Source organism: Nyctibius grandis, chromosome 5 (genome assembly GCF_013368605.1).
Source record: "Nyctibius grandis isolate bNycGra1 chromosome 5, bNycGra1.pri, whole genome shotgun sequence".
Classification (NCBI taxonomy): Eukaryota; Metazoa; Chordata; class Aves; order Nyctibiiformes; family Nyctibiidae; genus Nyctibius; species Nyctibius grandis.
This window is the reverse complement of record NC_090662.1, coordinates 80,747,382-80,775,171: the sequence shown is the minus strand read 5'-3', so window position 1 is coordinate 80,775,171 and position 27,790 is coordinate 80,747,382. Positions and strand designations below refer to the sequence as shown.

At 40.3% G+C, this 27,790-nt stretch overlaps 1 protein-coding gene across 2 annotated transcripts in view; it reads left to right on the top strand.

Moving 5' to 3' along the window:
- FBLN1 (fibulin 1) overlaps positions 1 to 24,354 on the top strand; it is an 81,864-nt gene extending 57,510 nt beyond the window's left edge. For both annotated transcript variants that reach the window (XM_068401217.1, XM_068401218.1), the window contains exons 15-17: positions 761 to 903; positions 2,837 to 2,968; positions 22,957 to 24,354. In XM_068401217.1, the coding sequence (XP_068257318.1) occupies positions 761 to 903; positions 2,837 to 2,968; positions 22,957 to 23,096 (415 nt within the window). In that variant the 3' untranslated portion in view covers positions 23,097 to 24,354. The remainder of the gene's footprint in view (positions 1 to 760; positions 904 to 2,836; positions 2,969 to 22,956) is intronic.
- The last annotated feature ends 3,436 nt before the right edge of the window (positions 24,355 to 27,790 follow it).

Sequence of the window (27,790 nt, the reverse complement as noted above, 5' to 3'; positions counted from 1 at the left end):
TTCCTGAACTGTAAGTGACTTTAAATTCACTCTAGTGGACAAGGGTGAGAAGTCATTTAACTTTTAATAGACTTTCAAGGACGAATGAGCAGCTGGTTGAGATGGAATATGAAATGACCCTTACCATTTCCCCAAACTCAGAATTCAACCTTTGAGGTTTTAAATAACGTGGTTAACTTTTTTCATCCCCCAGTTTCCATTCCTCTCTGTTTTCTGTTTAGAGGGAAAGGGAGATGAGAAAAAAAGACTGAAGAGAGGCTTTTCTGGCTCTTGCTGTGCTGAAAATCGTGAAAGAAAGTTGGCCTTTCAGATATTTCCTGCCAGATTTCCAGAAAGGAAACAATTGTTTCTGCTTTATATGACTGATGCAATATGGAGCACTAAAAGGCTTGGGCAAATAAGTGTAGCTCCACTGAAATTGGTGAGACCATGCCAGGGCACTGCAGCTGAGGATCTGGGCCTAGTTGTTTGGTCCAGTTTGTACTTGGAAAGTGACTTTACATGGCATCTTATGCACTACAGTACTCCATATACTTACACGCCTGGCTTGAAGAACTGGCTTTGACAGGGGTTTGACTGCAACTCTCAGCCAAGCCAGATTTTTCAGTGGTCCAGCAGTTCTGATGATCTGCATTTGTCTTATGTTTTGGAGGTCAAGAATGAACACGTATATCAAATATAGTTTCTAGCTCCCCAGACTGCAAAACACAAAGTAATTAATTTTCAGGATATATATGCATCTCTCTCTCGTTTCTCTTAGTGTCAGACTTGAAAAGACAGATACTATCCGTTGCATTAAGTCTTGTCGACCAAATGATGTCAACTGTGTGTTGGATCCAGTCCACACAATTTCCCACACTGTCATTTCACTGCCCACGTTCAGAGAATTTACAAGACCTGAAGGTAAGTGGTTCGTTCCTTTTTCCATTTAATAGACTACAACATATAAAACCTCCACCGGAAATCCTTGCCTAAAGCCAGACTAGCTACCGGTGCAGTAAAATGTTTGCACAGCTCTAAATTATAGTGTACTATTCATTTAATTAAAACCTTCGATATACAGGAGTTTTAATTTTATGGGGCTAAGAAAGTAATTCTGAGCTCTAACTCATAACAGCTTCCCATTCTAAGGAAATACTGAGTCTGAATTCACATTTACCACATTTACTTACATAATAGCCATGTGCCCCATGACTTTTTTCTTCCCTTTTTTGCAGATTTTGCCATAGGAAATAGGTGTTCATTATATTTCTCACATCTGTTTATGGTCTGTTGTTCGCTATTGACAGGTGGCTTGTTCCAAGAATATAGCCTTTATCTACATGCAAACATTAATCACAAAATCCATTATATTGAATATACAGTCTAGTACTGTGATTTGCGTATTTTTGACCTATTAAAAAAATAAGTGTTATTTTTTAAAATATAGATTAAAGGAAGGGAAATTCCAAGGACTGGACAGACAGTTTTTAAGCCAAGATTTTCAAAAAGCATCCAAGTGAGTGGCTGTTCAGTCATCCAAAGTGAGTTTTCCAGTTCCAGATGCTGCACTCTCATGGCCACTTGTGTATTTCTTTAGTTCCTTCGGCCTCTGCAGTACCAGTGAGTTTTTAAGTCCTACAGTTTCATAAGAATCGCACTCACTTTGCTTAGTTCACATATAAACTACAGATCAAGAGCCAATTTTTGCTCCTTGGCATTTGTATTCATTTTCTGGCAGCTTCACTGGGGATTGCCTACACATCCATAGGTGGGATGACTGCCTTCAGCCCTGCTTCTCTATAGGATGAGCCACTCAGCAACTTACTGTGTGGCACAGACACAGAGAGAGAAGAAGGGGACAGAGGAAAGGAAGATTATTTTGTAGGGGTTTTAAAAGATCTTGAATTTCTATTTGTGATGCACCCAGAGTCTCAGCCTTGCTATCTGAGAAAGTTGTCCTAAATGAAAGGCAAAGCTCATTCTTCACTTCTGTACCAGGCAGAAGGAGTAGGGCAAGAGACGTCCCGATCCTTGTTCATATAGGAACAATTTAGCCACCAATAACTTAGCTGGGTAGAGCTGCTATAGATTGCATCAGGCCTGTTTCAGGCCTTGGCTGGCCCTGCTTCACAGGGAATGAAGGAATGCCCCATAGCCACTTCTACTCCCATACACACCCTTCAGCTTCACCAGGTGTACTGGCAGAAGAGCCAGATCAGAGTGATCTGAGAGTACTACCGAAGCCCAGAAGACGTTCCTAAACTGGAATTCAGTGCATGGCCCTGCGTGAATTCTTACAGCCCCATGCTTTAGTTTCATCATCTGTAGAGCGAGGATAATGATGAGAATAATAATACTTACCTACCTCACAAGGGGCTTGAAAAATAGTCTCACTTTTTTTTAAACCTAAAACCCTCCTCCAATATGCAAAAAGATTCTGTAATTTGTAATGGCAATACTTTGTGTAACTGCCTAAGGGCATCAAGAGTTCGGGGGTTTATCTGTTTGGTCCCTCTCCACTGCCCACCCTGTGGATCCTCAGTGTTGTCCTCTTTGGGTACATGCTGGAAGTCTGACTGGTTTCTAAGAGTGGTCTTTCTGGACTCTAAAAGTAATAGTGTTTTGGCTTCAGGACTTCTTGGATGGTGCAGGAGGAATAAATAAATCTATCTGAATCCTCCCTTCGTCCAGATCTTCTTTCCTTCCATTTTAAAGGACAAACTGGGAGTGGTGCGGGAGCGGGGTGTCCTCCACCAGCTTTGAGGACAAGTCATTTTGGATCAAATTCTGTTGGGTTCTTCAGTGATGTTTTCAAATACTTCTCAGTACATTCTGTGATACTCTTTATTTGCAGAGATTATTTTTCTTCGTGCCATCACACCTACATATCCAGCCAACCAGGCAGATATCATATTTGATATAACAGAAGGAAATTTAAGAGATTCCTTTGATATCATCAAGCGTTACATGGACGGTATGACAGTGGGTAAGTAGAGAGTTTTCTGTTTACTCTCTTCTCTCAATAATATTGTAGAACAAGGTCGAAGAAATTAACTAAAGTAATTAATTCCCACCTTGATTTTCAAGCCTGTATTGATTTAATATTCTCCAGTCCAATATGTGTAATTAGAACTAATATCACAGATAACTTTTTATTCAAAATACTAGAGGCTTAAACTTTAATTTGAGAAGTATTTTAACTTTTTTCAGAACTGGCTCTAATTACAAATGCAAATGGCTTAGCTTTAAAATGATGAGGTTTGCCCATTATAATCAAACCAAATACAAAATATGTACTATGTCAGCAAAAAGACTGTAAATTTAATTAACTGTTCTTTCTTGTTTAAACAGCATTGCACCAATTTTTGGATAGTAATCAAAATTTCTAAAGCAGGACTGAATTTACTGAAACTGTTACCTGTTTGAATATTTAATGACAGGCTGGTTCAGTTTTAAATAAATACCTTTGTTGAGGGTAAAAGGGATCTGTCAAATGCTGTGGTTTAGAAGAAACTTCAGAGTGGAGCATACACGTTTGACTTACAGTCTCAGCTTGGCAGGGAGGAGACGTGGCAGGAGGTATACCTGTGTATATGGGTCATATGCTAGACCTGCATCTCCTCTTATAGCTGGGAGGGGCTGCAACACAACCTGGGGTCATGCTTTCTGGTAGGTTTCTTTCAGAGCAGGGCCCTTTTGGGGGATATAATGCATACTGTATCCAGTATCTAGTGTGTATAGTGCATCTAGTATATATACATACATGCATACAGATACATACTTCCAGTGTATACTGTAGCTTGGCTCTCACTCTGGGACCCAACATACCCAGGAGTAGTTGGCAAATGATGTGAAGGTTGCAGAGCAAGAGCAGGTCCCAGGTGATGTGCTGCTCTTCCCAATGTGAGTTGCTAGTCAGTGGCAGGGGAGTATGCTGTGATTCTCATGCTTAGAGAATGAATATGCCAGGTGTTAAGAAGTAGTATTTGATTGCTCTTTATTAATGTTTATTTATGGAAATAAAGGACCACTGTTCCCAGTGAACATTTGTGTTTCAGTATGTGAATGTGCAGGTTCTGCTCGGGTTTATACATGTGCTTGTGGGCTTTCTAGCAGGACTTGTCTGGATGAAAAAAAAATCACTGCTGTGCTGCTTCTATACTGGTTTGTGAAAAAGTCATATTTAGCATTATCTGAAGGTGGCACTGTTGTATTTCAGAAGCATGATAGTACAGTGTCAGCTGTGCAAAAGTTTTATGAACTGTAGATAAAAATCATAAGTCATTAGGTTTATATTTCTTTATCAGACAGAAGTATACCTGTGAATGCTGAGAAAGAGGGAGAGTCTGTTGAAGCAGGTTGATAAGATTACAGATTTCAGGTATTGGGTTGATTCTTTAGAAGAGTATAAATGTTATCAGATCCCACAGTAGTTACAGTAGTTTGCTTTTCGTGCTGTGTGCTTCTTTCTGTCTGAAATAAGAGAGAAGGATGTGTTTAGAAATTTGACTGGGCAAGGTATTCGCCTGAGGGGAAGCGTTTCCATTTTGAATAACAGGACTGCGTGTCAATGGTATTTTACTTGGTAAACTGGATATCTGCCTCACAATGTTAGGAGAGAAAGGATATTCTTATACACTAGGTTGAGAGGATATGATATATGCTGAAGTATATTCCCAGCTCTGCAAAAGAATTGGGCAACTCTTTCTTCACCTCAGTTCCCCCATGTGCAACATGGAGATAATAAAACATGCCTACTACTGTCTTAATTAATTCTTGTATGTAAGAGTCTTAATTAATTCCTCCATGTAAAAGTACTTTGAGATTAATGGATGGAAGCTGCAAAGTAAACTGCCTGCAGCAGAACTGAAAAAGGAAAAACAAAACAAAACCCCAGCTGATATTACCTGGAGGGGCAGAGGTTCAGGACAGCATGTTGTATGTGTGAAATTAGGATTGCAAATAATTCTGCCAGCAGCAGTTCTGCTGCTCTCATCATAATATCGTTTTTCTTATTATTAATAATAAGAATGTTAGGTGTTCCCAGAGAAGTGCTGGGCAGTTTTCAAGACAAATAAGTAAGATGGAATCTTAGTCCACAGGAGTTCACAAAGTGAGTCCCTCTTGTAAAGAACGGGGAAGGGTTTGTATAAGGGTGAAAAAAGACAAAGGGCATAGATGATATCAGAAAGATTGATTGGTTATCAGAAAGCTTTATTGGTTATCCCATTAAGTTATAGGAACATTAAGAACTGTGGGGATGTAACATAGGTACTCTAGCAGAGCAAATGCCCAACTAAGAAGTCTCCAACTTATGGGCCAGTAACAGATAGATATACAGGAATCCTTCTCCAAATATAATGTTCCAACTTGCTGCAATCATCAGTTTATACACTTCTGGGAAAGCACACCTGGACCATCATGCTTGATGACGGCTGATGGACATATGCCTCAAATCCGTGTAGCCTATTTTTTAATCTTTTTTTTGCTGCCTATATTGTAGAGGAAAGAATACATTTACTCTGATAATAAATCATAGATGCATGGGTAAAAGCAATAATAAGCATGTTTCATTCTCTTGTAATATTTAAGAAGAAATGACCAGAGTATCGTATCAAAGCTATTTTATCTGCTAATGGAAATTAGATCACCAAATCTCTTTTCTCTACAAGACAAATTTTCTCTACAAGAGAAAAGATAGAAAACCTCTATAGAAGGTTTATTTTTAAAGAAAAGACATGGACTAGCTCAGAGAGAGATGAAATGCATAAGAGCATATGGAAAAAGGCAGGAAAATAGTTACTAGTGTTACTGAAAGAGCTGAGTTTATTACACTTGTAATAAATCTTGACTTGATGTCAGAGCAGAGGAAACCAATGAAGCATTCAAAGAAAGGAGAGAGCACTGGGAAAAGAGGAGGAGAAAGGACAGATCAATGAAGATGCTCTTGCAAGAAGTCCTTCATTAGTAAAAAAGATTTTTGCTCAGTTGTCACAAACAAGAAGAGAGATGACACCTTAAGAAGGACCTGCATCTAAACTGTGTTTGTGTGAATGGGAAGGAACAAGATGCTCTCAAAAGTGTAACACTAAAAAATAAAGTGAAAAGGTACAGGTTTCTTTTGGTAAATGTTTAGAGAGTGGGAGGAGCTGTTAGAGATGGAGTTACAGAAGAAAAGTGAGGACTTCAAAAGTGACAGAGAATTGTGGACTGAAGAGAGTCAGGTCATCAGTTTTAGCTATTATCCCTTTAAGTTGACACTGAGACATCAAGGAGAAGATGTTAGTGAAGCTGAGAAATATGTAGGATTGGATGGAGAGCGGCTGATCAGGCTGGTTTATGATTTGTTGATGGAGAGATAGCAGCGGAGGTCACACAAGGAGATGAGAGTGTGTAGGAGCAGGTTATGAGGAAGGAAAAAGAAACTAGAAACAGAGGAAAGAGCTGCCCCAGGGAATGTTAGAAAAAGAAAGAACATAGTCTCCCAAAGGAGGTGTAGGAGAAGAAAGAGGCAAGGGCAGTATTGCACAATCAAGGAAAGAAAATATATCAAATGAGAAAAGATGATCAGCAGTATCAGACATGGAGGAGCCAAAAGCAGTAAGAACAGACTCCAAAACTAGCTGTGCTGACCTACAGAAAGTATCTTCCAGTGGAAGAGAAGGAATGAAAGCCAGCCTGCTGGAGCGGCAGTGCGTAGACTTCATGCAAGTTGAAGAAAAAGAATTGTGTAAAAAGTTGCCTCCAATATTTGTACCATATTGTATTAAAAAGAGTTGCAAAGCCCCATTCTTTCCTGGTTCAAGAAGTGCTGTAGACTCGCTGTTGCGTGGTGTGGCTACAGACCAAGGTGGCAGTGAATCCAAAAGATACTGTTAACAACTGCACATCCCTTACTAGCATGGGTGGGAGAAAAACAGAAGTGCAGACCTATCCAGGTTTTTTTTTTAAAGCTTTTATAGACTTTTCACTGCATTCCTCTTTTAACCAGCTGTCAGTGAAAAATGAAGAATGCATTTTCAACCTGTACAAAAATGTCCTATCAATGCCTAAGGTATTATCAGATACTATAAAACATTTCCCCCCTCAGCTATGCATTCATTTCCTGAAGTGACTGTAATACCACCTTGTAGTCTGGTAAACTTCAGGAAGATTTTATCATTTCGTAATACAGCTAAAAGTAGTTTTGATAGGCTGAAAACTTCTATATTGCATTTGATACTAACCTAAGCATATATGCTTGCCTATTAAGTAGAATGGTACTATTCTTATCAAAAACATCCAAAACCAATCAATTATAAAATTTCACTTGTACCTATAGAGCTTCTCAGGGGTGTTGTGCTGGTGCTTGAATACACCGATATCAACGGTTACTTATAATTTTACAGATATGTACTCCTGCTCTCCATTGTTATTTGCAAGGACTTCACTGCTATCTCTGTCCTGACTTTCCAGCCTCTTTTACATGTTTGATTGTTCATGATGTTACCTTTGAACCATTACAGAAAGTGTCTCAACTACTGATGGCACAAGACTGGATTTATTAGTAGTCTAATTTCTACTATGGTAGAAATCAAAACAAATCATGATTGTTTAGTATGTTCCAGAGGCTGGGGAGAGACTTCTAAAAAATTATCAGAAGGTAAACAAAACCAGATACCATAAGAAAGTGTGCTTGTGGGATCCCATATTGGTTGGGAGCAGGAGAAGGAGACTGGAAGTTTATTTGACTTTTTGGGAAACCTGTCCTTAGCACAGGGGTAGTCATTCTGTATCTCATAAGTAGTTTGGCCATTCCCAGTGTGGCAAAAGTCTTTTCACAGTTCACCATGCAAATGTTTGTGTGGTCTGACATTAAATTCAGAGTCACTGTATTTTAAAAGATTTGGTTCTGAACTTTGTCCCTGGACCCAGTCTGCAGTGCTGGGCAAGTACTTTCACATTCCTCTCTGGTTCTCCCTTACTCTCTGTTGCTCTAGACTCTTTATCTTTGGGCCAGAGGCTGGCTGGCTCTTACCGTGCATTTGTTAAGGTGTTTAGCATAATGAGATCCCTGGGCTGATTTGGGCTTCCTGGCAGGGCTGCGATGCTGAAAGTAGCACTTCACCTACAATTGCTTTTCTGTGGGGGAGTGGAGGCTAGGTGTAGGCAGAGACAGGGCATCTAGGAGAGCTCCGCTGTTCGCAGGGGCGAGGATTTCAGCACATACTAGGTATCTCCCCTCGTAGATGCTCTTACTAGAAAGTAAGCAGCAATAGCCACCTTTTGTCATGACTATAATGTCATTAGCATGAAACGACAATGGTGTCTGGCAATACAAAAGTGATGCTGTCCAGTCATCCACAGTGAGCACACAGCGCAGGGACATAATTCAGCAGGTTTTTCGACAGGCTCTTGCAGCTTTACGTTAAAAAAGACAGAGTCCCTTTCAGTATCTTTGTTCTGGTTTCATCTAGGCTTGCCCCTTTCACAAGAGGAGCCACTCAGCAAACAATATTTTGTGAGTTTTTCTCTATGCCAGGTTGCCCTGTCGAAATTAGTAGCTATGCATTTGAGACGAGGGTGCCCAGAAGCCATTTGGTAAATAGGATCCTAGATTTATTGCCTGAACCTGCCCTTTTGGGATGCTGATGACTGTGCTGTTCAGTAGTCAAATCTCTCAACACCCTCCCTCCCCTCCAGAAAAAATGTCAGGCTGGAGAGCTCTTCTGGAGGCAAACCAGCAACTCGAACAGGAGGCGAATTTTCATTTAGTATCTGAGAAACGCTGAAGGTGCTTTTCTGGTGAGAATGAGTCTCGTGCTCGAGTGGAACAACCTTCCTAATGCCAAATTTCACTCTAGCACATTGCAAGTATCTGGTTAATAAAACGCTCTTCCTTGGTCAATGTTCATCTCACCCCTCGGGTAGAAAGGTGTAACATATTACAAAAACATTCATACAGACCACCTTCAGTTACAGTTTCCATAAAGCCAGCAGACAAATAAATCACACTGCAACTCTTGACGAAGTTTTGTGAACTATGGCATGAAGTAGAAAACCTGCCAACTTGGGAAAGAAATGGACTGAGTCAGGGAACAGCTAAGGGGACCGCTGAAGGTCCTTGGTTCAGATTACATCATAGCATGCATTTTTTGGTATTAATTTTAAACAGTGGGCTGAGATATTACATAAATGAGCAAATAAAGCCAGATTTTGAATCCAATACACCGAGAAATGTGCTATAGCAATTCCTCTGAGAGATGTCTGTGTGAATTCAGCCTTCTGAGGTGCTTTGCCCTAGTTTAGAGTAGTCAGAGACCTGCTTTTCTGAGGATTTCCAGGTATGATATATTTGTGTGACTGATTCTGCTGCTTCTGCTGCTGCTCCCAAGTTTGTGTCTTGATACCCAGCATCTCATTCCTGCAGTAGCACCTACACACCTATAAAAATGGAGACGGAAGATAAGGGACTCAAGGCATGTTGTAAATCTTTCCCAGTATGATTCACAGATGCATAGCTCACTTAAAAAAACCCTACCCTTTTATTTTTAAAGGGGTCAAATGTGATGAAGTGACCCCTTAATTTCAGCCTTATTTTGAGAATTTGGTCAGGGATTAACACACATTAAGATTCAGAAAGCTTCCTGTGTTAGAAGTTTTGCTAACAATACCAGCAGAGCTGTGGCCTCTAGGTGATGACTGAGCAGCTCTATAAGGGCTTTCACATCAAATCCTCAGGATTATGTACTTTTTCTTCCATGTAAATTGAATCACAGAGCCATATCGTACCATAATGTGCTCTTTGCCAAGAAATGCTTAGGGTTACAATAATTAATTGTCCAGGTGTCATGGATACGCTACTGTATCAAAGCTTGGCTGAAATGGAATAATGTGGTTGTGGAACAGGCAGGGTAAACTGAGCCACTCTCACTAAAAGGAGAGATTGCACGTACATGATGATGTACGTTGATGGACTCTAAACCCCTTGTAAATAAGACAGTGGGAATAAAGTATGAGAAGGCTGATATATGTGATTTTGCACGTTTTGGACATTCAGCCTTAAAGTTTTTTCACCTGTTTTTGTAATATGTAAGATTCTTATACTACATAAAGCATGTCATGTTCTCAAAGGTGCAACAGGAAGGATTAAAAAATATATGGTGGAAACTATTTTTTAATGAGGCTACTTCAAGTACAGTTATTGCATTTTAGGCATGAGTGATTTTGCAGCATTGTCAACATTAAAACCCATTGCGAGGTTTGGCTGGAAGGCAAACCAGAGATCTAAAAGCACATCAAGTTTGCCAAACCAAGATAAGAGCACATCTCTCTGAAGTTATTTGGTATCCTTAATAAAGATCATAGTATTTGTAAACTAGCCAAACCTCAGTAAAATCAAAGGTTGTTTTTAATTCTTTCATAATACCAAGGCTCCATATGATCCAACATGACAGATAATAGCTTTGAAAATATTTACCATTTGTTTCTGGCCAAAAAATGTATTAATACCATGAGGCCTCTTTGTTGCCTCTTTATTTGATGCATTTCAGCAATCAAAGCTTTCTAGAGAAGCCCAAGTGTTAATGAAATTAAACTTCATTGAGTGGTTGAAGGATAGCATTTATAATAAATTGAATCCCAAATTTCTGATCTGTTGAATAAGTCAGAAAGACCCTTTTTCATGCTGAAATGTAATTCCTGTACTGTAATTTCCTTTTTCTTTTTACTTTAGAGATGAAACGAAAGGCAAAAAGAGAAGCACATTCAGTTTTAGCTAAACTTAAACTAAGACTTGTACCCTAGGTGGAAACTTCAAAGGCTATGAGTACCTGGAGACTTTTAGACACAATTGTTTGGACAGTCTTTAAAGGAGAGCTTTGTCCTTATGTGACTTACAAATGATCAATAGACACTCACACGGGAGAGATATGAGCAACGGGTGTTGCTTATGGTCACAGGCACAGGCCCACCTTGTTACACTGTTTTTTTTTCTGAAGGATGTCTTGCCCTACCTCTGATCCTCTTTAACACCTCTCGGAGAAGGATGCAGTAGAGCTTTGAGCTGCACTGTTGGGTAGCGGTTATTGTGTTGCTCAAGGGATGCAGGCATTTTTGCATGTTCCTGAGATAACATGCCACTGCGGTCAGCACCACACCAACTGGCCCAAGTCATTAGGAGTCCTGTTGATGCCACTGGTGCAATACTCACTGTTACAGCACCTAAATCACCATTGCCTTTCTGCTCCCTAGTAGGGAGCACTTGGGTTGTATTAAGTGACCTGGAGCTTTGTTGGTGCTCAAAAGGGAAATCCCCCTCTCCTGTCTACCTCTGAACAAACACTCCAGACCTTCCCCTGTTGTCAGCATTAGTTCTTGTGCAGCAAGCTACATTTTTGGTTCTTTTCTTTCAGGTGTTAATCCAAGGGAAGGGGTGGAGGATATAGCAGGACCACTATTTTTGATCAGCTTAAACCAACAGTGAAATTGCCCTGAGTGTCATGTAGCTTAGGAAAGTGTGATTTTATGTGTCCAGACTGACTTCTGAGGCATTTTATAAGCACTTGGTGGCTCAACAGTTGAAAATTAGGCCATTTTCGTAGGAATTTGAATGAAGATCTGGGAGGTCCATGTTTGAAAAGTACATGTTTTTGAAAATCTTGTCCCCAGATACTTCAGCAAAGATATGTATAGCCAGCCACATTCCTGTGAAGCAGTTCTTCATCAGCATGGAAACCTTGTTAACATCCAACTCTAACTTGATTCTCCAAATCTATTATTTTGTGAAGTGTTCACTATCAAACTTGAATGAAGGTCTAATTCACAATGTTATGAAAGCAATATACTTCAAAGCAAGCGGAAATCTGTTTCAGTACTTGTGTTTTGATTAATGAGTTTTCTGAATCCTTTAGCCATATTTATGTTTGTCAGGTGTGGCAGCTCAAGGATTAATGATATCTTCAGAGCTATTTTTCTGTATATGATTTGATGCCTGCAGTGATGATTACCAAGAAATATTTCATTTTCCAAAGAGCAGACACTTATTAATAAAACAGATTATATCAGAAACTATAGAGCACCACATAGCAGGAGCCTACATTGTTATTGTCACAAATAATTGAGAGAAATACAGATAGCTTTCACAAAAAAAAAAAAAAAGAGAAAAAATGAAAAATACTATTTAGCTTTTGAGAGATGGAGGAATCTAAGTTGTACATTAACCTTCTGAAGTCAGCAGACATCTGGTGGTCTGGGAAATGCCTGCAGTTTGACAGCTAGATTGTGCCTTTAGGCACAGTCATGAACTAGAGAGGACTGGAGGAACGTAATGCCTGTGAGACGGCCGATGGAGGCACAACCCACTGCTGTGAAGAGCAACAAGAAGGGCTTCTACAAGTACATCAACAGTAAAAGGAAGACTAGGAAAAATGTGGCCCTGCTTCTGAATGGGGCAGGAGACCTGATGACAAAAGACATGGAGAAAGCTGAAGTATTCAATGCCTTCTTTGCCTCATTCTTTACTGATAAGACTGTCCTCCAGGAGTCCTGGGCCCCTCAGAGCAATAGGAAGGTCTGGAACAAGAAATGCTCACCCTCAGTGGAGAAGGATCAGGTTAGGGAGCATTTAAACAAACTGGACATACCCAAGTCCATGGGAGCTGATGGGGTGCCCCCACAAGTGCTGAGGGAACTGGCTGATGTCATTGCGATGCCACTCTCAATTATCTTTGAAAGATTGTAGTGATCAGAAGTTCCTGTGGACTGAAAGAAGGCAAATGTCACTGCAATCTTCTAGAAGGCCAAGAAGGAGGATCTAGGAAACTACATGCTGGTCGGCCTCACCTCAGTCCTGGGAAGGTGGTGGAGCAAATCCACCTGGAAACCATTTCCAAACATGTTAAAGACAAGAAGGTCACTGGGAGTAGTCAGCAAGGATTTATGAAGGGGAAATCATGCCTGACCAACCTGACAGCCTTCTACAAAGAGGTGGCTGGATTAGTGGATGAGAGAAGAAGGGTGGATGTTGCTTATCTTGGCTTTAGTAAGGCTTTCAACACTGTCTCCCTTAATATCCTCACAGGCAACCCAAGGAAATGTAGACTAGGTAAGTGGGCAGTGAGGTAGATGATTGAAAAATGGCTGAAGTGCCCAGCTCAAAGGGTTGTGATCAGCAGCACAGCTAGCAGCCAGTCACCAGTGGTGTATCCAAGGATAAATACTGGGGCCAATTTCTTCATTAATGGCCTGGATGGTGGGACAGAGTGCACCTTAACAGGTTTGAAGAGGAAACAAAACCGTGACAAGTGGCTGATACACCAGAGAGTTGTGCTGCCGTTCAGAGGGACCTCAACAGTCTGGAGTAATGGGCTGACAGGAACCTCATGAAGTTCAGCAAAGGGAAATGCCAAGTCCTTCCGCAGGGGAGCAATAACCCTATGTACCAGTACACACTGGGGGCCTACCAGCTGGAAAGGAGCTTTGCAGAGAAAGATCTGGGCGTCCTGGTGGACACCAAGTTGATCATGAGCTAATGACGTGCCCTTGTGCCAAAACCAGCCAATGGGCTGTGTTAGGAAGAGCATTGCCAGTAGGCTGAAGGAGATTATCCTTCCCCTCTACTCAGCACTGGTGAGGTCACCACTGGAGTGCTGTGACCAGTTCTGGGTTTCCTGGTACAACAAAGACATGGACATATATAGTGGAGAGAGTCCAGAAGAGGGTGACAAAGATTATTAAGTCACTGCAGCATCTGTCATATGAGGAGAGGCTGACAGAGCTGGGACTGTTCAGCCAGGAGAAGAGGAGGCTCAGAGGGAATCTGATCAATGTAATGGGAGGGAGTAAAGAAGCCAGAGACAGAGTTTTCTCAGTGGTGTGGGAAGGACAAGAATCAATGGGCACAAACTGAAATACAGGACATTCCATTTAAACATATGAAAAAACTTAACTTTCTTTACTGTAAAGGTGGTTGAACACTGGAATGGGTTGCCTAGAGCTGTGGAGCCTCCATCCTTAGAGATACTGAAAACCAGACTGAACACAGCCCAGAGCAACATGCTCTAGGTGACTCTGCTTTGAGCAAGGGGTTGTACAGATGGTCTTCAGAGGTGCTTCCTGCTTCAACTATTCTGTGATTCTGATTCTGGATTGCGGTGATGTTGAAAACATGACAGGACTGGATTGCTACAAAAGGAAAGACTTTTCAGCTTTCACTCTAACAAATGCAGTAAGACATTCTCTAATGTGCAATGTTTGAAGCATTATATTTTCAAAGCTACGATACATTAAGCAATTACCCAACAGTTGATTCACTTCCCTTCTCCCCTGGCATGGTATAGGTCAGTAAGAACTCTAGTAACTATGTTGGCAGAGCAATTTAAGCACTGAAAATCGTTACTTTGGCATAACCTTTTGGAATAAAGAGCAGCCTTTAGGAAGGGAATTTAATTAAACTTTAATGTATGCAGAGCCCCAAAGCTTTTTACAGAAAAAAAAAAAGGATAAAATAGCCTAAAATATGTATTTTCTATTTGTGACCAGGATGTGAATTATTTTTCAACCTTATTGATGAACTTTGTATATTTGTAATGAATACTGAATATGAAATAACTTTTTTCTTAGAAATCTTAGCACGACTTCTTTCAGTTGAGGTCTACAGAGCCAAAAAACAATTTGGCTGTATAGGTTTGGCTTCACACTATAGATATGTATTTACATGTTGTAGACTGAGATAGTCTGGTATTCAAGCCTAACCTGCAGCTCGTTGTCTATGGTTTGATCCAAGGAAGCATTTATTCATGGCTGGATATTTTTTTCTCTTGCTCATTTCTGGAATGATCCTATCAACTTTGCCTTTTAAAATAGCCACTGCAATGATCATTTCCCTGGTGCTAAACTTCCTAATTGCCTGAACATCTCTTTTGAAACTATGACTAGGCTCTTAAGTAACACTGATGCATCTGAGATGTTTACTCTTAATTTTGAAAATCTTGGCTAGCAGTATAAAGCAAGAGGCCTTGAGGAGAAAAGCAAACTTGAAATTATAGTCCAGGATCTTGCATTAACATGAGGAGATCGGTCGTCTTGTATTGCTTAAGGGAAACTCATAAACATGCTTTTCCCCTACAAAAAGTTGTTCACCACACATTACCACTAGTATGCTGGTGTTTTGGGCTACTTTTCTTTAATAGCCATGCAATGGCTTTAGGTTCCAGGACTCTGAGATGATAACCTCTTGGGTTCGTTACTGCAACATCCACATGGGATTAAAGTTCACTAACATTAGGGGAGAGCCTATGTCCATCCTTTGTACGTAATCATACATACTCGTGGCCTGACACAGACTAGCAGACTATTTAAAGGCTATTTTTCTGATTCCCAACGATCCACTGCTTAAGAAAGGGTAGTTACTGTTGCGTTGTGGCAGCTAGGGCTATTCATCGATGACAAGGCTGTAAAAAGGACCAGAGTGCTTTTTGTGGGGAAACAGAGATCCAGGAGCAGCCAAATGCAGGACTTCAGAACATAGGCTGAGATTATTTGGAAGTTAATATAAAGCCCAATAAATTACCTGAGTTTCAGTTGAGTTTAGGCTTCAGCTCCACAGCTCTCACCACGTTCTCTGGTACTTCAGTTTTTCCAAATTAATCATTTCATGTTCCAAGTGTCGATTTAAAGCACAAGGAAAATAGCTAGAGGAGAAATTATAAGGTGTTTTTTGTGTCATTGAAATCTCTCTCTTGTAGGTGTCACTAGCAGCTCATCCCAAAAATTCCATCTGAAAACAGACAGCACTCTCTCTCACCATGTAATAGCACGTTCTCTTGACAAGCCTTCCTGTGTTTTTTTTCAAAGGGGGCACATTTTGTGATGGACATGAGCTTTCACTTACAGTCAGATCTGTAGACTCACAGCCCAAGGATTAGGAAATTCAGGGGAAAAAATTATTTGCTTGGGCTCTTATGCATCTCACATGGGATTTTATTTATCTCATGAGGAATAGAAATGAGTGTATTGCTACCAAAATTTCATACATACTGCATGAACAAGCTACGCATTTTTCAGCCCTAGTATGTATTTCTGCCTCTCACCTGTTAAGCCTCATACTCTGCTCAGCTTTTTGACCCCGCTGTCCTGCCTGCGGTGCTGCCGTGCGTTGGTTAGAAATTGCCTGGGGACCTCAGAGCTAGGCATCCAGTGAAACAGGGTGTGTATCAGGGGCGAAGAAACATCATCGCACATAAGAATTACCAAGAAGATCCTAGGAGATTCTTTAGCGTTCCTCAGCCCTTAGACCCTTTGCTGTCTATGACTGTATTTTACAATGGAGCTAATATTAACATTCTTATGGAGCTGTATTCCACACAATAATTCATATCATATTTCACATACCAAGTTGCTCTTGATTCTAACTAATGCAAAATATTATTTTTTAAATATATGGTTCCACTTGCAGTAGAGTGAATGAAGACTAATTCTCAGTTGTCGTATTAGTTTCTGATTTGTGAAAGTTAGTTTCAATAATGCATGGCCAAGATGCAAACACAGGAAAAAAAATTCAGTAGCAGTGTGTGCTTATTTTGAAGGAAAAGTGAACAATGAGCTATGCTCAGACTTGTTTGTCTGCCTTTGGTATTTCAAATATATATCCCATTCTTATTATTTTAAATAGTTTTTACAGAGTGTTTAATTTAAAATAGATCTCAGAATGAATAAAAATATGTGTTTTGTTGTATTTAGGACCAGATTAATATGTTAACTGTAGATAAATTATTCAGAAAAGTGGATTGCTCTTCTTTTCACCACCTCATGATCTCTCAGTAACTCCTCATGATCCATCCCAAGTTCAGTCAGTTTGTGGTCAGGTTTTAGCTGACCACAGATCATACAATTAAACAATGTAAAAAAAAATTAGCAAATTTTCTGAAGTAAATTGTTTGTTCCCAGAAAAACTGGCAAATTAATACCTGCTTATAAAGTCAAGTGTGAAGTCTTGCACTAATAGGAGCAGGTACTGTTGGGTCCAACATAGTAAAAAGCCACATGTCTCTTTGTTAACTTGCCACCTGAGAAGAAACAGAGAAAAGAGACTATGTGCTTGCTGTGAGCACAAAGGAAAAAAAAAAAGGTAGTTTTGTTACTATCCTTTGGCATGTGATGACCGGAACAAAACAATAAAGCTGCAGTGCTGTGTATGGGGGAAAAGATGGGAAGGTGGTAAGAAGAAAAGAGTTCTTGTGCTTGTTACTTAACACAAAGCTTGAAATGCGGTTGAGGGAATTGATCACATTTTTGATAACTGTGTTTATTTTATTTTCCTGAGCATAGACCACAGGTTATTTGGAAGAACAGCTTTTGATTTGGCAGTAGTTTGGATTGTTTATATGTACACAAATACATATACCTGCATATGCAGGTAAGGCAAGAGGAGGTTTACTTCAGCACATCCCCTTTTCCAGCAGTCATCTGATACAGCTCCCCAGTAATCAGCAGTCCCTGTTGCCTCTCCTTTCAGCCTACGATTCCTTGCCTGCTCCACTAACACTTCTCAGCTTGATTTTGTGGGGTCCTTAAAAGTTTAGGTTAACTGAGGCTCTGTTTTTGAGGAATGGGTGCAACTTATGTCTGTACTGTGTTCTCACGATGATACAGATTTAAATATTTGACTAGACTCAAGAATCAATCCCTGTGGAAAATCCTGTGACCTTCACCTCTGGAATAGAAAATGTAACATAATGCATCCTCTCTACCAACCCAAAACAGCCTTTTCTAGTGGCAGTGTGAAAATAAGCTGCTTTGGTTCTGCTTTGCTTTCTGGCAAACAGTGGAGATCCCTGTTAGAGGAACTTTCTCTGGAGAAAATGCAAATACAGTGTTAAGCAAGAGGTGTAAGGAACACAATGACCCAGATTCATTGCAAGTGTAATTGCTGCAGATTTTGTGGTTAGCAGTGGAAAAAAATAAGTGGGTTTTTTTTTATAAAAGTCTTTTAAAGAGTTTTGCAAGTGCTCCTTCGGCATACTGGGCAGTGAGCTTAGCACAGAAGTCAGAATCAGGAGTCTGGATTTCTGGAAACAAAATGTTAATGCATGATAACACAGGGACTTGTCATCCAGAATGGGTTAATGTGCTAACAAAACAGCAGTGTTTCTCCTAAGTTCAAAATGGAGCTTCTTAGCAAATCAGCTGCCTAATGTGAAAATACAAGCAGAAACCAGACACAGAGGTGAATTGCCTGAGGGTCTCACATATTTCAAAGCAGAGAAATGTAATGATATCTTAAAGAGGTATAGACAAGCCAAAGAATACCTGTGGCATCTGATTACAATAATAGAAATTCTGCTGAAAGGCTTAGGAAGATTAACAATATTAACCTTGCTGTCTTATTTATCCCATCTTCTTTGATAAGCAAAGCCTCAGTAAGCCAATGACAGTGGCGCTAAGACTGTTGGTAGTTGTCATTACTCTCTTTTGAAAATAAGTATAACATATTATTTAGGTTAATGTCTTCACTACACGTGGTGACATACTTTTACCTTAGACAAAATCAAAATACGAAACATGAAAGAAGAAGAAAGAGGGCAAGAGAGCAGCTCAGTGTATTCATTACAGAGCTTTAAAAGTTCTGGGCCATGGTCAGACTATCACTGCAGAAATAACTATGACATCCAAAAACTCAATGCCTCTCAAGCCAAGGCCGTTTGCTTACACAGATCAGCAGATGGGAAGGATTGGTATAGATCCTGTTTACGATAAGGGCAAAGTGCACAAGAAAAAGAAGTCTTATCATTGTTTTCTAGAAGGAGGTCAGCAAACCATGAAGATACCCAAGCAGATTTGGGACATCTAATAACACCTCTGCTCAGTTAACAAAAAAGCAAAACCAAACAAAGGTGAGCTGATGGAAAGTAGTCTGCCTGGCCTGTGACACAGAGGGTTTTCTGTAGGTTGAGTCTGTGTTTGGGTCACAGATTATGAACCAGAGTATAAACAGCAGCAGCAGCACGTCAGGCTGGAAGGTAACAGCGCTTGCTTGCATAGATGTGCCTGTAGGCAAGACAACACAGATGCTTGAGATTGCCTGGCACATGGGATTCAGCAGCAGTGCAAATCTTGTTCATTTCTTATCAGTGATTCACCCTGTTTTAATATAGACAGATATTCTCGTGGCTTTTTTTTTGTGCAAAATGCTAACCTAGCTGAAATCTAATTTTGTTGGAAAAGGCTTTGAGTGAACTTGCTTAAATAAACTCACCTCATTTACCAACTGTGGAGTCTGCAGCTTTGGTCCCAGAGAGGACCAGCTGATGGTGCTATTTGAGAGCACTCTGTTTTCAGGTCATTTAATGAGCAACACCATTGTTTTCCTGGCATCCTATAGAGAGTGACTCACAGGACAGTGTGTACTGCTACAGTGATCCAGGACCAAGTCTGAGTGGCTCCATCCAGCTACTTTGGATTTAGACTGGTAAAAAAGAGGTCAAAAAGCAGCTGCTTAATTTTTACATTTCCTGACTTTTCAGTACATTTAAAAATTGTAACCTTCCTATTACTGTAAAGTATGTTTTTATACTTAATATTCAGCTATAAATGCTGAAGGATGCCAGACCACAAATCTGGACCCAGCGTTAGTCTGCCAAAAGGCATAGTGGAACAACATGCTTATGCAAATGTTGCCATAACTGATAAATCCACGTCGCTTAAAAACATCCAGAATTATTACACATGGCATCTTCAAATGTGTCCCGTGCTAAATGCTCTTGAGATACTGACTGATTCATTGAGTCATGAATATGAATTACATGTACCAGGCCTGAGTCTCAGACTTTTTCTTTAGACATGAGAGTAAGCACAAGGCACTGCTGGCCTTGTTTGGGCCTGGAATAGCTGTGCCTCCCGTGTACCTGACGTGAAAGGCACAAGACATTACAGAATCAGACACAGGTGGCATCAAAAGGCAGTGACACATTATAGTAGGTAGCCTTTAACAGCATTTCTGAGGCAAGTCCTAGGACCACTGCAACAGGATCACTGGGAATTGGATAAGCGTGTAGCCAGGTTTGAGGCTCTGAGCAGCTTTGCTATTGCTTGGTTTCCACCCGCATTTGTCCTTGCATTTGGTGGAGAAAAATACTTAGGTTTTCCATTTTAGCACTTTTCAATAAAAAAAATTGAAGGCTCTCAAGAGTAGATCTGCCAAGAGTTGAAAACCTGTCATATGCTTTTGTCCAGTAGAACATTTCAAGGTTTTTTTTCTTACTCTTTTTTTTTTTCTTCTGCCCATTTAGAATTACTTCATCCTTATACACATGCTGTAGTGCAAATCCATCTGACTGCATCATCCTATTTATTGAATAGGAGACGAACGGAAATAGTTCTTTTGCACTGGTGGTCATTTCAGGACCATCTAGGACATTGGCACAACAAACTGGATAAATAAATATTGTGTTTCTTTGTACATTCCTTCGATTTCTTGCTGCAATATAGCTGTCTTAACATGTGCAGCATTCACTTCTCGGACCATTATTAGGCTTGACTTTAAAACTGCAGCAAGAGAACTGTGTGGAAAAGTACTGCCACGTGGATCACAGTGTTTGCCCATTGCACCTTGAAAATAAATGTTCCATTTTTTCTGCCTCCAAACAAGAATGAGAAAGTTACTAATTGCTTTGAATGCTATGTCAGTAATGTACGGATAGATGCCGTACTGTGGCATAAACCGTCTTGAGTAGAATTGCATCACATAGAAAAAAGCACAATTTTCAGTCCCACTTCTAGGCTAGAGTAGACTACTAGAGCAGAGCAAGAAAGTTCAGAGCACTATAAAAAGATTGCTAAATGGAAACAGCAGCCTTTGCAATCTGAGGCTCGGTGATCACTGCATGAGCCACTAACAGGGTGGGTTAAACAGCTTGCCAGTACTGAGTGATTCCAATGCTGCGTGTTTCCGTGGTTGTCAGTTAAAGCAGGGCCTGCAATAATGTGTTGTGTTGTTAGCAAAATGCTTTAAATGCTACCCTAAAGGGAAGGCAATTTTAGCAGGGCTTTTCGTTTTCAATATATCATCTGCCAAGCCCAGTCATTTTTATAAGGTGCAGGAGAGTAGCCAAGAAAACTAAAAAAAAAAAAAAAGTAAGTGTATATATATGTATGTACATATAAATTGTAGGGGGAAGGATGCTTAGCAAGTGTATTCATCAAATATGGCAGGCAAAGTGAATGTGGTGAAAAGTTTGCAATTTTACTGCATGCTGAAGATATTAGTTGGTATTTAAATGGGACAAAACTGTAATGTCATCACTGCCTTTGAAAAAGGTGCTGACAGCCTGCATAAGCAAACGTTTATCTCTCCCATCAGATCTCAAGCCAATGTGTTCGTAGGGGACTGCTGTAGGAGTTCAGCTGGGACTCCAGGAAGGCGCTGGAGTGCTGCCTGCGTGTGAAACATAACCCTCAGCATGTAGAAGGAATACCTCTTAAATAATCCTTTCTAAAACTGTGTATTTCTTTCTGAATCAAACGCCCTGTCAGATAAGTCAGTTGTCAGAAGGAGGGGTCTGAGGAGGGGTTTTCCACCAGACTGCCTGTGCCTACTGACTGACCTCGAGTTTACGTGATGTTGACCTTTTGGATACATCCTTCCAGATGAGAGCCGTTTGGTAGCTCCCTACTCTAACAACACCGGACCTAGAAAATAACTGTGAAGTGAGAACACGTTTATGGTCTGATCCTGAACCTCTGGAGTCAATGGCAAAGCTCCCGTTGACTTGTGTAGGTCTGAAGCTGGAACGCTATTCTGTTTGGCCACATCATGTCAAGGCACCGATATGACCTTATGGGCCTCCTTGGGGGCCTCCCCCACACCCTGCCCAGAGGCCAGGAACTCCTTTTTAGTTTCAGTCCCTGCCTGAGCTCTGCTGGAAGAGAGCTGGTCTCCAGCTCCATCACAGCTGTGGATTCTCTTGTTCCTAGACCTGACCCATATGTTGCCTTCCTAGTTTGACTTTGGCCCTGCATCATCGCCATGAACCTGCCCAGTGATCTGGGCCCTTGATTGAACCCGGCTGCCCCCTGGCCTGCCCTGCTGCCTGGCTGGGGTGATGGGACAAGCCCCAGCTGGAGAAGCCCTGCCCTGCCACCCCCCTGAGGACCTCCCCACTCAGCCCCCAGCAGTCCCCATCCTGCTGCGCCCCGGCACTAGTGCTCCTCTGTGTAAAACAAACCGAAAGACTAGAGCCCTAAAAGACAAAGCTCACTTCTGCTTTACCACTTCCTTCCTCATTATCAATCCCTGATGTTGGTGAGGGAATGGCCGCTGTCCTTGTGAGGAATGACACAGGGACAGATGCTGTGATAGTCCCTCTTTCCTCATTAAACTCGCCTGCTTTTATTCCTGTTGCTTCCAGTGGGGTTATCCATCCACGATGCAACACATTGTCAATTTACAAGTTAGTGTTATCAGATACTTATAGGGAAAGTGTTGATTTTATTGCTGCATTGTAATTGCCATTACAAATAATTGCTACTGTTCCAAATGAAATGTGGTTTTTAACATGGTACCAGAAATTGCATGGCATTCCCAGTGTGTGTGCTTAGGTACTCCTCAGGGCAATGTGCGTGCTGGCTTACCTAGGGAAAGTCTCCTTATATCCTACTTAAAAAGCAGTGTCGCAGACTTCTTGAAGAGTTTATCGCTCTGAATAAAAGCTAAAAAAAAAAATTCTCATTTCAGAACATATAGTTTTTCTGCCATGAGCAACATTTTCATGCTCTTTCTAGATCTTCTGCAAGATATTTTGATTCAAAGGTTATATTTTATTCTTACTTTGCAGACTTTCTTGCAAGCCATTTATAGATCCAATAGATAGGTTTCCATCAGCGATACTGAAAATGAAGGGGAGTTTTTCTCTTGCTGAAATGGAGCAGGGTGTATCATCTCATCCAAACCCTTCTGATTCTCCTATTAATCTCAGCAACCTCTTTCTATTCCAACAGGTGTAGTTCGCCAGGTGAGGCCCATTGTTGGACCTTTCTATGCCATCCTGAAACTGGAGATGAACTACGTCATGGGTGGAGTAGTTTCTCATCGTAACATTGTCAATGTTCACATCTTTGTGTCCGAGTACTGGTTTTGAGAGCATTTAAAACCCCAGACAAGCAAGCCACTCCAACCTAAATCATTACCACAAACTATTATGTCATATACTTGTTTGTAAAATCCGCTAGTGTTTTTTTGTTTTATTTTTAAATATTTGGTTTATAGTTTAAGACAAATAACAAGCTATTATGTTGATTAGACATAGGGTGGAGCAAATTAAGTGAGCCTGATGTAGTAGTTGTCTGTATAAATAAGTAGTGTGTAAATGTGCTCAGCTGCCTAGTGAAATTTAAAACTTTTCTAAATGTTTAGGCAGATCTTAACTATTGCTCCTTGGCCCGATAACCAGAGCAACTGATGATGTGGAACAAAATAGATGTCAGAGTTCATTGGGATGAATATATGGTATCTTTGGATGGAAGAAGTTTGGTAAGGATTAGTAATTTCACCTCAATAGTAACTAGCTTGATGGAGTCAGATTGTCAGAAAGTGCCAACTACTCGCTTTTGGGCCCCAGTAGGATAACTCTGAATAGGCACCCAGCATTGCTAACCATTTCTGAAAAGTTTAGCCTAGATATTTAAAAAGCGTCATTCAGCTACAGCTGCAAGAGGAAGTGCAAAAGAAATTAGAAATAGTAAGAGACTAACAAGCTATTGCACATATTAAAAAAATACTCCTTTTTTGTACTTATTATTTGATTGTAAGATTATGTTTGTTTCTAATTAAACAAATACCTCTCATTGAAATTAATCTCTTACAAGGATAAGGTGTATTGCTTAAATTCCAGTCTCATCTGTACTCAGCAATACATGGGAAACTCAGACCTGTATCTCCTGTCTATTATAGAGCTCCATACCTTTTTAAAATTGGTAATAAAATCAGCATGTAAAACTGTACACTTCCTATGCACCAAACCAAGCCATATGTAATAATATAATGAAACTCTCACAAATAAATGAATGTTTAATGTATTTTCTGCACATCAAAGTAATGTATCTTTTTTATTACAGAACAGAAAATAAATAGCTCCATGTTTCAGTTTGTTATGTTTTTTAAGATATGAGGAAATAAAGTAAGTCAGATGAGAAATACTCAAATGTATGCTATGGTTTCTGCTTACCAGAAAAATCATATAATATACAAAAATCTGTCTCCTGTAAGCAAATTAATTACATGTATATATTACACATTCCTCACTCAAAACAGTCCGCTATTTCATTGGTCATTATTGGTGCAAGGCATTTGCACCTGAAGCTTAAGGGAATCTTCCCATTGACCTGAATGATCTTTGAATAAGACTAATACAGACCCTCCTCTCTGATTCATTGCAAATAAAAGACCATAACAACTTGTCCTGGTTTGGCCTAAAACAGACCAATTTTCCTTTCAGTGATCTTTACTTTCAGCTAAGTCTCTTCTAAGCAACTGCACTTTCTGAAACTAACTGCCTGTTTTGCAGACAGTGTCTGCTTCTAGGACTGATAACTCTCGAAGTTTATAGTTATCACTGAGGCACCAGTAGGGATGTTATGCAGAAAGGCTCTTGCTGTACTTATTCTTAGAGAAACCAAGGTCACTGCTAAATTCCTCACCGATTATGAGTGCAGAGCTACAGGGGGGTCGCACCTCCAGGGAGGAGCAGACAGGACAGGTGACCCAAAATTGACCAACGAGGCATTGCATTCCATACACGTCATTCTCAGTATAAAGCTGAGGGATCATGCGGGTCTTTGTTTCTTCTTCTATGGCCAGTGTCTGAAGAGGACCCTGTCCGTTTTTGTCCTGCCCTCGATCCCAATCTGTGCATTCCTGAATCCAGTTCCTGTCTGTCGCTGAGTCCTGTCCAGCACATTCCAGAGCCTGCCCTGCAAGTGCCGTGGTGACGTGACTGGTATCAGGGAGCTCGATCTTGGTTTTGTCTAGATTTGTGTCTATTTAATGATTTCTATCATTATTATTATGCACTTTTTCATTGTTGTAGTTCATTAAAACTGTTTTAACTTTCCAACCCGTAAGTCTCTCCCTTTTGTCTTTTCCTTCCCCTTCTTGGGGTGGGGAGAGGGTTAATAGAGAGCATCTGCCACCGATGTAACAGCTGGCCCAGCTTTAAACCGTGACACAACTTCACTGTGTACATACGGAAGGTTTCATTACATTCTCTGTGGCAGGGAAGCTTCTCTGTCTGCAGCATTCTCACTCCTTAAATGAAGATTTTATGATAACATATGCTCATAAATAGAATTTGACTGGAGGATACCCTCTTGACGGTATTTGTTCCCCCCACCCTTACAGAGCATCCCAACCCCATGCATACCCTGGTTTTCAGGATGCCATCAGCTTGAAACGTGTTCATTGTTGTTAGTGGCCACCTGTACTGTCCTTATGATTTCAATAAATAGTTACAAATTTGTGTAGAAAAATGCTGTGAAGCAGATAGATAATTTATAGCAGGTGACCTTCATTCAACTAACGGAGATTTTGGGAAACACCAAAGTACAAGAGATACTGTTGACTTCAGGGATTACTAGCCTACGTAATTCCAATTTAGGTTGGAAAGTAAAACATTTTATTACGCTAAGAGAGTCCAAGAAAAGGAGGATGGAAGAGTCTCCTTAAATCAAGTTCTTTTTCTTGCCAGTGTAGGAAAAGTAAGTAGCCTTAGTACCAAAAATACAAAAACTGTTTCCATCTGATTTTCTAGACAGTAATTTTTGATCCTTTATTTCCTCTGTAAGTGGTATTTAGTTGCAGTGGAAAGAACTTTGGGACAGCAGAAATCTAATTTTAGGATCGAACTGATGAGCAAACTAATTTACAAACTTCTTTCTGTAAAGGAGAAACCACACACCATCACACACACACACCCCTCTCCCCTTCTTCTGTCTGCATTTTTGAGTAAAAATAGGATAAAAGAAGGATTACTACTGGAAAAATTACCTGGAAAACTGTTTTGCAGCATTGTCCCAAATAATCTTTGAAAATTGCAAGCAGCTCTTTAAATAGTCCTGATGTCATATGAGAACACTGATCCAGTAGATGATTTTATGTTTTGTGTGTAATAAAATTAAAGAGTGCTTAGTGCCACGGTCACTGTGACGTGTCTTAACTTTTAATAGATCAGCATAGAAAAACTAGATAATTCAGTAAGGATAGGAAAGATTAAATATTTCTCTCATCCAAACCTGTGACAATAAAGTTTCATTTGTTGCAAAAGGGACAAAGTAAAACTTTGTAATTTTTATTGGCAAATCTTTAAAGCTGTTCGAGTGGGAGAACGTGCTTATGAAATTGTCACTGAGATCCACTCACTTTGAGGGCTTTTCTTTTGCTGTGCTCTCTTTGGATTGATTAGATGTAAGTTCAAATAAATTTAATTATGGGGAAACAGAATCACAAGTAAATGAGCATTTAGAAGAAAACAACGAGAACAAGTATAGACTACTGAGTGCTCATTAGTTGGCTTTTTAAGAGTCATCTGCTCAGTCATACACAGAATGATATCACGTGCCTTGGAAAAGCAATTGCATACCATTAAAAGAATGAGTAATGATAACACCCAATTACAGATATTACATAGGATTAAATTACCTGATAAACTGTCTTATTTGACACTAGATGAGTATGGAGAGACAAAAATCACTTGAATGAGCAAAGGCTCACAGGTGCTAGCCACATTCCTGATGGGAGGAGCAGTGGGTCTCAGGCTGTTCTGCCAAAAGTCAGGCATCCTGCGTAGATGGGAAGACTTCTTGTGTGCTACAGGGACTGCTTCTAGGACAAGTCTTATGGTAGGAAAAATTGCCTCAGAGTTATTTCTAGTGGGATTAGGACAGTTTGCCTGAGGAACCATTCAGTGTACAGATGGTTCTGAGTAATCAGGGCCATAGCCTTAGTCAAAATAATAACAAACCAGGAATATTTCAGATCAATTTGCTGATAGACTGATCTACTTTCTGCTTCTTCAGTTTAAAAATCACTTCCTGATGGTTCTGTAATTTATTAGCAGATAGAGAAGGCAAAATAGCATAGTGTATATAATCCTAGCATAGTTACTCCTTTTACAGAGGGAGGGCACGACAGCCAAGGACAATAGCAATGAAGAACAAACAAGTGTCGTAACAGTGTTCAAATAAGTACAGTCCACGTATGACAGCTGGATAAGCTTGTGCAGCAATGGCAAAAGTTATTTCATGATTTGGAGAGAAATGCTGGGTGCCTTTCCAGGCTGGCTGTCCTAACTACGGTGTATGGTAACTCTTGGAAGCCACTGGTGACTGAATGTAATGCTCCAACATGGCAAATTGCTTGTCAGCACTGTGAATTATGTCCAAGATTTGGAGCTCATGCAGCATTACTATGTTCCTGTCTCAACCACAAAATCACGCTACGCCTGAATTTGGCCCGTGAAAAATATAGCATCCACTTCACCCATCCAGTTTGTGACTGCTTCAGTGCCTGAACACATGCAATCAATGAGTGCTGCGAACATGGCCCTGGTGAAATCTCCTGCCTTGTGCAATGCAGGGTGGAGAGAAAAGCATGGCCCAAGCTGACTTCTGGAGCAGGGTGAGTTACACCAGTGTCACCAACACGTGACAGGCTGCACTTTTTATGGAAACGGGGTCAATGCAGTTGTGTTCTCATATCCATGCCGGTATAAAGGAATTAAAAAAGAGACGGTTTCCAGATTAAATACAATAATTCTTTGTAATGATCTGTAGTTGAATT